Below are 10824 nucleotides of genomic sequence, written 5' to 3' on the forward strand. Positions count from 1 at the left end.
TATGTACATGTATACATGTACATGTACATGTGTACATACATGTACATGTATATGTTGTATGTGTAAATGTACATGTACATGTATATTGTTTTCGATTTAAATTGACGCATGTAAAAATGTAAATGTGTACATTACATGTACACGTAGTAGTCCATTGTCATTACAGCATGTAAAACTACATGTACATGTACAATTACATGTACAATTACCTCTGCATTTTAATGAAGTCCCCAACTGATGCATCATGACAAGTGAAGAGAGCCACAACAAACTCGTGTTGTTTAATCAATGTATAATCCAATGGAGTCTTATTGTCACTGTCTTTTTGACTAGCATCAGCTCCTTTATTGAGCAAATGGTAACAAACATGAACACGATCCATTGCTGCAGCATAATGTAATGGAGTCCTACCCTGAGGAGAGAGCAAGAGAGAAGAAAAGGAGTACATGTACATGAATGGGGTAATGAATGGAAGAGAGAGAGAGGACAAAAAGAAGAAAATACATGTAAAAAGCAAGGCAGCCATTTTGAAATGGGGTGAATCCTACTTAGTAATGCTACCACATTATTAATAATAATGGTACATGTACATGTACAATGTACATGTTTAGTAAGTTACCAGTTTGTCTGTGTCATGGACACTCTCAGGTCTCAGGCTCATTATGTGTTCTATACCAGCTTGAAAACCTTCATGAGCTCATACATGCATTACAGTACAACCCTGAGAGGGAGGGAGAGGGAGGGAGGGAAGAGGTGTGTGAGAGAGAACAGATATAAGAAAAGAATTAAAGTAGAGAAACAGAGAAAAAAGACAAAATACACGTACATGTACATGTACATGTACATGATATGTGTACATTAATACTGTATGTACAGTACATAAAATTTCAAAGTTAATACATGTATGTTTACATGTACATGTACATGTAGTTCACACACTTTAACATCCTTGAAATAAGTCATGTCAGGTTTTAGGATCAACTTCAACATGTTAATATCACTCCTTTTAGCAGCCCTCGAAATATAAACATAAAATACAAAAAGTATATCAGATATAGTACCAGTGAGCTGCCGTCCTTCCCTCAGTGTCTTTCTCATGTACATTAGCTCCCAGTTCTATTAGTCTTTTAGCTATTAATTCACTTCTATTATAACAGGATCACATCAATGGAGTCATATCAGAACCATCAGTGACATCAACACTATACTGAGACTCCTGTAATAGAGAGAAAGAGGAATAAACAAAAATTACAAGTACATGCATGTAGTGACAGTATAACATGTTACATACAGTACATGTATATGTACAATAATTTCTTGGAGTATCAGTAATGTAAGACCTGAGCCCCAAGATGTCTGCCCAAGGCAAAGCTGAAGGCAGACATCAAGGAGCGAAGGTCTTATACATTACTGATACACGCCTCAAAATGATGGTTTATTTCAGCTATAGTTAACTGCTAGTAGTGTTACAAGTACATGTATAGCTTAGTTATTGTTATAAGTACTAAGGAATTTAAAACTTAGTTTCAGTTTTAGTGTATGAAAATGTATAAGACTTGAATGAACCATTAAATGTCTTAGTGTGACAATTAAGCCAGCATTACTAAATCCTGACTCTCTTAGGTCACTATTGCAGACACAATATGCAGGCAAAATGTGAAATAAAATTCTTTTAAAAAAAGTTTAGCATATTCAATAAACAACAAGTCGGCTATTATAATCATCACAAACATACAAAAATCCAGCTTTATCAAATGCTAATCCATAAGGATGATAAAACTGATAGGTACTGTCATTCTTTCCAAAACTATTAATAAACAGACCATCACTAGTGAAGACTGAGATACGACTATTGTTCCATTCACTAACATATACTAGGCCGGTAGCTCCAGTGTCTATTGTAATACCAAAAGGGCCATTAAGCTGACCAGGACCAGAACCTTTAATACCAAACTGAGCCACAAACTGTCCATCAAGAGAAAACTTCTGAATACGATGATTACCAGAATCGGCAACATACACTAATCCTTGACTGTCAATAGCAATGTGACGTGGATAACTAAGCTGTCCATTAGCTGATCCTTCACTACCAAACGAATGAGAGAAAGTTAGATCAGGATTCAAGACTTGTATACGGTGATTAGCCCTGTCAGCAACATAAACCTGCCCCGTTATAGGAGAAATAGCAATGCCAGCAGGAATATTAAATTGTAACGGTCCATTACCCTCCTCACCAACTGATGTTATAAGGTATCCATCCATGCTTATCTTCTGTATCCTGTGATTATCACACACCAGAATGCACTTGTCTGGAGTAATGGCTATACCACGAGGTGAAGGAAACTTGACATTGCCACTTCCTCCTTTCCCTCCTAATAATTTCACTTTCTTTCCTTCTCTATCCAGTATCGTTACACAGTTATTCCAATGCTCTGTTATTATGATATTATGACTCTCATCATTTACAGCAATCCCCCATGGACCTATCAACTCAGCTACACAATATATTGGAATGATGTTATCAAGATAAGGGTTGAATGGGATGACTAGTGAGGTATCATCAAGGTGAACATCAAGTACTTGTACTTTTACTATATGAGTACAACTGGCTGAAGGGTTACACTGTATTCTATACACTCCAGGATCAGTGCCGGTAGTGACTGTAGTGTGAATGGGTTTACCTTTACGAACTGGTACTAGACTACACCTGAGAGAAGAGAGGGGAACAGACAAAAGAGATGAATCTGGTTCCTCTATTGATATTGAAAATGAAAACGATTTGCCAGTAGATGTAATACGATCAATCTGCTTCACTTGACACTGCTGTAGTGAGACAATATCTCCAATGTGAAATGGTAATTTCATTTTTTTGCTTAATATAAAGTCAGCCTTTTCTTTTGGCAATAACTCCTCCACATTGATCTGTGCAGTAACTTCACTCATACGCTCCATCATCTGTTTCTTAGACTTCAGGACTTGTTGAGGATTACCTGTCCTCAGACTCTGTTCCACATAATCCTCCACATCCTCCAGAAGACTCAAACTCATTTCTGCTGATTTCATTTGCTCTGACAGCACCTTTAGTTTATCATCAATGACCCTCTTGGCCTGCTCAGTCAGTTTCCTCTCTGACTGATGAAGAACATTTATCATTTCCTCAACCATTTCATGTATTTCTGCCAAAACTCCTTCTCCTCTCTCTCTGATCTCACCCTCTCTCTCTGTTAGAGCAGACAGGACCTTCTTGAGTGTTTCAATTTTTCCTTTTACCGGATTAAGAGAACCTTCTAATTCTGGACAGTGTTTTGTATAACTGGCTGAGACTAAATCATATTCATGGTTTTTATGAGTACGGACTGTACAGTCACGACATATAACACTATCACACGTTTCACAGTAGAGCTTCAATTTCTTGTTATGAGTGGAGCACGTAAGGGTTGCCTCCTGTATAACTGGACTTAGCAATTGAGGATTAGAGGAAACAAAGGCTGTCACCTCATCAAGACTTGTTAGCTGATGGCTAGAGGTAGGGCCCCATTTTTTGTGTACTTCATCACATTCTGTACAAAAGAACTTACTGCAGTCTTTACAGTATCCAGTGGCATTAGCTGTAGTACAGTTGTCACAGGTGACCTGTTGAGGATCAGCTACTTTCTTGATTACACTGTATATATCTTTAAGGTTGATGAGGTGGAATGCTACAGGAAAGGCTCTTGAACCTTCTTCTGGTAACTCCGTACAATGACAACAAGTGGGACAAGAGAGGTAATAGGTCTCATTCTTCTTATCCAGAGGTAATCCCTCCAGACAGTGCTCACAGAATGAATGTAGACAAGGTAAAGTCTTAGGGTTGGTATAGTGGTCATGGCACACAAGACAGGTGAGCTGTTCCTCCAGTTTGAGGAGACCAGAAGATGAAGACCAATTGGTTGCCATTTTGAAGAGCAAATGAAGGTAGTAAAGAGTAATAGGAACAACAAAATGAAGAAGGAGAACGAAGAGTCAAAGTACAAAAAGTGGTGTGATATCTTAAATATATTCATGAATCATGACTAAAGGAAGTTTGATGTACAATAACAACACAATTTCCTTATAAAGAATAACTACCATGTATAATTAAATCATAGGCGTATCTAGCCTTCTCCAGCTACTAGGGCACTTAATTAATTATTCATATAATTAATTAATTATTCATATATCTAAGTAATTAATTATACCTTTAACTATTGATTGGGGCAATTTGGGCAAATGCATTTTAAATTTAAGACCTATAACTGCCCTGGTGCTTGAATAAACACTTGTAACATGTAGGTGTGTGCTAAATTATTGTGGTTAACAGTGCTAACTATTGTGGTTAACAGTCCTCTCACTGTTACAATACTGTGTATAATACAATAACTAATGAATATAATTATGGCTGCAAATTTCTACCCGGGCAAAGCCTGTGCTTGCCCGGGTCCAAATACACCTATGAATTAAATACTCAAAATAGCAAACATAAGGATCCACCTACATGTGCATGTACATGTACAGTGTGTATAAGCGGTATTGAGTTTTTTCTTGTATTGCCATACTGAGAATAAGGAAAGGTAATCATCAGTGATCCCATTCTTTATGTTAGTGCTATTGCAATATTAGGTACAAGAGTAAAGGATCAATTTCACCTATAAAGACTCTTGTGATGTCACATTTGAGCTATACCCACCTACAGGAAGTAGCATGGCAGGAAATGTACATGTATTGTAGACTCTATTGGAATCAGCAACCATAGGCGGCTACAGAATCTTGAATTAACCAGGGCTCATTAGTTATTCATAAGAATTAGGGGTGTGGTCAATTAATAAAATGACTGAAAGTCATTATGGTAGCTCACAAGAGCCAGTTACCACACTAAAAGTGGAGCTGATAGCAAGTATAAACAGTTGTGGCTATAAAAATGAATTCTAGTGATGATATCACTCCCAATAATAACAAAACACACCTTTTGGGTGTGGTTTTGGTTGAAAACTACCAGGGCAAAGCCCTGGCTTGCCTGGGCCTATAGCTGCCTATGTCAGCAACAAACAAACCACAAACTTCCTTCTCTCTTTCTCTCTTACTTTTGAGAATATTTTAAAGCAAGACAAACCCAGGGTCTGGTTGATAGTTGATACATTTCCCTAGGCATGAATCCCACGACAGATCACTATTCATCTTAGCACAATCCTTCAGTTACTACCTAGTTTTATCAATCCTTCTTGACTTAGCAAAACCCCAGCGTCATTCTTACAATACTGCGATGGAGTTTCTCTAGCCTCCAGTGACATGTGGCCGTGTACACAATGTCACGAGGGCCAGCGCTATCAGAAATCTCGTGCAAAGCATAAATATTAACATAGACCCTGGCAATGGATTAACATGCATGTTATAGACTCAAGTTAGTTAGAGAGAAAGAGAGAGAGAGGGAGAGGAACCAATTTGATAATGGCACAAACGATTGGAGCATGTCAAGCAAAACACGTGTATGATTCTTGAAAAAGGAAAAATTAATCCTACTCCACCAATTTAATGTAGGGTTCCCACAAAGCATGCATGCTAAGTGAGCTAAACAGCAAAAGCTTCATGAGCTGACAAGCACTACAATACAGTACATGGCATTTGGAGCAGCTTTAAAATTCATTAAAAATCCAATTTTGATCACAATCAACATGTACAAATGTACATGTACATGTAAGTACATGCACATGTACATGCATGTACATTTATTTAATCTGAATTTTCTCATTATTTTATTCACAAACATATACATGTAATCCCTACCTTCAGTAATAGTTCCAGTGCTTCAACAGAATGTGATGCAATGGCCCAGTGTAATGGTAGCCCAGTGTAATGGTAGCCCACTATCATTATCTATAGCATTAGGATTAGCTCCATTCATTAATAGTAACTGAATAAAAGAGACCGAGCCAACTACTGATGCACTGTGTAATGCTGTTGAACCATCTATAGCCTAAGAATGACAAATAGCATTAAAACTATTATATACATGTATTATAGTTACTGTAAGATCAAAGGCACCGCCAGGTCAAAAATATACAATATATTTTTATATATTTATAATTGTTTTGAGGATGAACAATTAGGCTATTTGGACCACTCTAATCACAAGGGCACATAATACTGGCTCAAATATGCGTATCTATTTTATAGTGGTAATAAATTAGTGATAGGCACTTATTTTAGTGATAGGCACTTATTTGAGTAGGGCCCTTATTCGAGGAAATACAGTATATAGCAAATCCAATTTTGATCGGAATCAGCTTAAACTTGCTACACAACATAAAAACATGCATACGTCTCAGGGAAAATTATAAAAATTGAGAATTCTCTCTTAGTCATTTTTGGCGAAATTTGGTCTGGTAAGACCCTGTACTACAATACAAGGACTTTGGCTCAATTTTTGAGTAACTTTAAAAATTCATTTTAAAAATAATTCTAGATCGGAATCAGCTCAAACCTGCTACACAACATAAGTACATGTATATGTATCAGAAAAAATTATTAAAATGGAGAATTCTCTCCTAGTGAAATTTGGTCTGACACCCTGGCCTGTACTACAGTACAGGGACTAATGAATCAATTTACATGTACTGGACACAGTGCAAGTTGACAAACGTAGCTTATGCAAACTAAGATAAACTATACATGCACGATAAACACAATATGTAAACTAAAAGTAGTCATGATAGCCTGTACTATATAGTGAGTGTATAGTGAGTGTATGGTGCATGTATGACTAGTGCACTATCTAGTGAGTATGTTGTTAGTGTATAGTGTATCATGTACTAATATCAACAAACTGATGTACCTGGTGCTTTACACGTTACAGGCATGTGAGATAATATTGTGTACAGTTATTGTTATTATTAGTTAATGTTTTGATAGTTATGTGATGTTAATATCCTGTGTGGTTTCTTATTATTTCCTGTATGCATGTTTATAAGTATGTGTGTTCTGTCTGGACTCTTGTTCACTTGTTCTACTCTCCCGATGTTCTCTTTCTCTCTTCCTGCTCATTTATTACATTGTATTGTGTTGAGTTCATTGATACTTATTATAAACGTTACAAGGCATAAAACTATACATGCACTAACAGAGATGCACTCACTTTGTACTAGTTTGTTTGTCAACTTGCACCTGTCTGGTGCTGTACATGCACTTGAGGTGACAGCGTGTATCAGTATACCTGCTGGTCAATATTAGCTCCTTTCCTTATAAGGAGATCAGCACAAGCCAACTGAACACCTCCAGACGGTAATACACTCTAAAATGTAGAACATGAACATTGTACATTAACAATACATACATGTACATGTATAAGTACATGCATTTGTAAAACATTAGAAATACAATATAGCTAAAAAAACTTGGTGGAGTAAAACTTAGACGAATTTGGCAAATTGAGGTCCATTTGCCAAATTTTTAGCCTCCAATTTGATAAGGTTCCATAGAAGCATGCACAGAAATAAAATTTCGCCAAAATTTTAACCTCCAAGCCTCTATTGAAGTCAATTGGCCAAATTTTAACTAACCAAATTTTCTAGCTATACGGTAAAAGATAAAACAATGAACAGAATATGTGCCATTGGTAATAATTGGCATCACATGTACTGTATATTGTACGTAGAATATTCATTAAATTTTAAAAATACATGTACATGTATTCTCACCAGTGCATCAGTGCAGTGGCTCCTTCCTGATCAATGCCATTAACATTATAACCTTTACTTAACAACTGCTACAACATCCTGTGATTACCATCACTAATGAATATAAAACAAACAATAAGAAATAAAATTACATGTACTGTACATGTACATGTACCTTGCTCCTTTATGTAGTGATAGGTCAGTTTCAATCTCCCTGTTATAATACCAAAGGGAGGGAGAGAGTGAGGAGAGAGATGAAGATGATGAAAGTGAAGTGGATATGTCTCTTTTCTCTCTTCCTTGGGCCAGCTCTCTCATCTCTAGTCTTTCTCGTTTTCCAAAAAGACGAGTTTTCTTTGTCAATGCTATTCCTCTTCACTGGAGACCTTAACTGCTTCAGTGACATCTTAGCAACTAAAAGACAAATGGAATATCACATGTACATGTACATGTAAGTGATGACGTTTTATTTTTATTCTGTAAAATAAATATGAATAGCTATGTTTAAATGCATACTACATGAACTGTACATGCATAATTTGTGAGTCTCTAGGGCTTGTATCGTGAAGAAAGTTGTACATGTACATGTACTAACTATCAATACATGTACATGTACATGTAAATCTTACTTTCAGCTTCAGTTGGTTGTGTGACCCCATACAGAGGACAAGGTGGTCCAAGAGCAGTTGAACTGTTAATGCAATGAGCAGCATATGAAGGAGTGGCTCTCTTCCTCTTACTAGAGTAAGATACTCATAATCTAATGAACATAATAACACAATTCATTATACAATATATAAACATGTACATGTACATTACATGCAATAATGTACTACAGATACAGTAAACATGTACATGTACAGTGTATGTGTGTCTGAGTTAAAAATTGACAAGTACATACATGTATGCATGTATTGGTACTGTGCATGTAATATACTGTATTCGCTCCCTCTCTCTCCCTCTCTTACCTGGTACATAAAGACTTGTAGTTGATTTGACTCTCAGTAATGGTATCTCAGGAGCACCTTCAACTCTATCCTCCTCTTCCTGCTCCTCCTCTCCTCTTTCCATTTCATGCAGTACATGTACTTCATTATTGATATTCTTACTGCTATCCCTCTCCATTGCTTGAGGAAAATCCTCTCCCTCCTCCTCCTCCTTCTCTTCTGATATGCCGACGCCGACTAACGTCAATTCATTTGAAACTGAAGAAAGATTAGCAGTAGTCTGATACTCCTCACTCCTTTCAGGCTGAGACTCATTCCTGTTAGGCCCAGATCCATTCCTCTTAAACCGAGACCTTTCATTATTCTTTTCTGTAGACTGAAACCTGTTCCTCCTTGAAGACCGAGACTCATTCCTTCTCAATGAAGACTGAGGTTTGGACTGGTATCCATTGACCCCACTATCAGTAATTGATAAATCTTCTTCATTATTGCATTCTTCAATTCCAATATCTTCCTTATAATGAGAGGTGATGGGGGCAGAGGAAGGGAGTGGTCCTTGCTCATCAGTTGGTGGTATCCATTCATCAGTTTCTTCAATAATCAGATCACCAGTTTTACTAACGTCATTCGAACGTTCTGCTATACATCATCACTCCCTTCTTTCTCATTCCCCCTTTTCTTCTCACTATCATCATCACCATCATCTCCACTCTTTACGATAACAGCTCCTCTGCCCTTTCCTGGGTAATTGACAGGTCAAACTCAGACCATTCTGATTGGCTCCTTCTCGCTCGCACCAGTCAAACTACCACTGGACAAAGACGGTCTCAATTCCTCGTTAAGACTACTTGTTGATGTCGTCATAGCAATGACACTCTCCACACCCACTTTTGAGTGATTGTGTTTGAGGTATGAGCTACATCTGTCAGATGGAGCAGTAGCAACAGTCACCACTCGACCTGAACTACTGCTCTGTAACTTCTTGAGGAACAACTGATACTCTAGCAACTCTGACTCGGTCATCTCCTCACCATCATCATCATGAACACCTTCATCATCTAATAACTGTTTGGTAGAGGGAGCTGGTAGAGGGGTCTGTTCTTAAAGCCTGGATAAAGCTATAGTACATTGTGCACATTTAGAATCTTGACATAATTAATACATGTATTAGTTGACACAAATACATGTACATGTACATGTAGATATAGATTGTTTAATAATTGTGCAAAGGAAAAGAAGAATGCATGTACATGTACATGTAAAAGCTACACAACATGGTGTCTAAATGACAGTTAACATAAACCAGTTATTATTAAAATGACATGTACTGAATATATTTTTCCTCTTACATGAATATGTGCTTCTGCCTTATAAAGAGGTCAATGGCTGACAAGTTACCAAATATCTGATTCACAACAATGAAGAAAATAGCTCCAATCCTAATAACAAACAATAATGATGTAAGTTATACATGTAGTAAAATCTATCAAAAAAACACATGAAAATTAGATGTGATTTTTATGAGCCATTTTTATGGGCTATAGTACAGGGTTTTTTTAGAAATTGGCAGATTTTTAAAAATGGCCATAACTTGAAAAATCGAAGTCAGAATCAGCTCAAACTTTCTACATAGCATAAGTACGTCAATATGTATCAAAAAATGTAATAAAAAATGGGGGTGATTTTTGAGCCATTTTTTGGAAAAACCATGGGCTATAGTACAGGGTATTTTTCAGAAATTGGCCAATTTTAAAAAATGGCCATAACTTGAAAAATCAAAGTCGGAATCAGCTCAAACTTTCTACATAGCATAAGTACATCAATATGTTTCAGAAAATGTAATAAAAAATGGGGGTGATTTTTGAGCCATTTTTTGGAAAAAACCATGGGCTATTATAGTACAGGGTATTTTTCAGAAATTGGCCAATTTTAAAAATGGCCATAACTTGAAAAATCGAAGTCGGAATCAGCTCAAACTTTCTACATAGCATAAGTACATCAATATGTTTCAGAAAATGTAATAAAAAATGGGGGTGATTTTTGAGCCATTTTTTGGAAAAAACCATGGGCTATTATAGTACAGGGTATTTTTCAGAAATTGGCCAATTTTAAAAATGACCATAACTTGAAAAATCGAAGTCGGAATCAGCTCAAACTTTCTACATAGCATAAGTACATCAATATGTTTC

The 10824-nt window shown here is 36.6% G+C and overlaps 2 protein-coding genes and 1 long non-coding RNA gene across 3 annotated transcripts in view; all 3 read right to left on the reverse strand.

Annotated features, from left to right (window-relative positions):
• Positions 1 to 1644: 1644 nt before the first annotated feature.
• Positions 1645 to 3165, reverse strand: LOC109584432 (E3 ubiquitin-protein ligase TRIM71-like). Its single transcript, XM_020000192.1, has 2 exons — positions 3074 to 3165; positions 1645 to 2629 (listed from the first exon to the last, which is right to left on the reverse strand). The coding sequence occupies exons 1-2, from the start codon at positions 3163 to 3165 to the stop codon at positions 1693 to 1695; spliced, it is 1029 nt and encodes a 342-aa protein (XP_019855751.1). The 3' UTR covers positions 1645 to 1692.
• Positions 3166 to 4897: 1732 nt separating this feature from the next.
• On the reverse strand, positions 4898 to 5063 carry LOC109584453 (uncharacterized). Its single transcript, XR_002186017.1, has 2 exons — positions 4982 to 5063; positions 4898 to 4928 (listed from the first exon to the last, which is right to left on the reverse strand). It is a non-coding gene; the product is annotated as an uncharacterized LOC109584453 (long non-coding RNA).
• A 758-nt stretch (positions 5064 to 5821) lies between these two features.
• Positions 5822 to 10824, reverse strand: part of LOC105313836 (uncharacterized) — an 8693-nt gene continuing 3690 nt past the window's right edge. The window contains exons 4-8 of the mRNA XM_011407578.1: positions 9404 to 9700; positions 8657 to 9149; positions 8318 to 8448; positions 7226 to 7303; positions 5822 to 5989 (exon numbers count right to left, since the gene is read on the reverse strand). Coding sequence (XP_011405880.1) covers positions 5822 to 5989; positions 7226 to 7303; positions 8318 to 8448; positions 8657 to 9149; positions 9404 to 9700 — 1167 coding nt within the window. The remainder of the gene's footprint in view (positions 5990 to 7225; positions 7304 to 8317; positions 8449 to 8656; positions 9150 to 9403; positions 9701 to 10824) is intronic.

This window comes from Amphimedon queenslandica, unplaced genomic scaffold (genome assembly GCF_000090795.2).
Source record: "Amphimedon queenslandica unplaced genomic scaffold, v1.1 AMPQUscaffold_13209, whole genome shotgun sequence".
Taxonomy (NCBI): Eukaryota; Metazoa; Porifera; class Demospongiae; order Haplosclerida; family Niphatidae; genus Amphimedon; species Amphimedon queenslandica.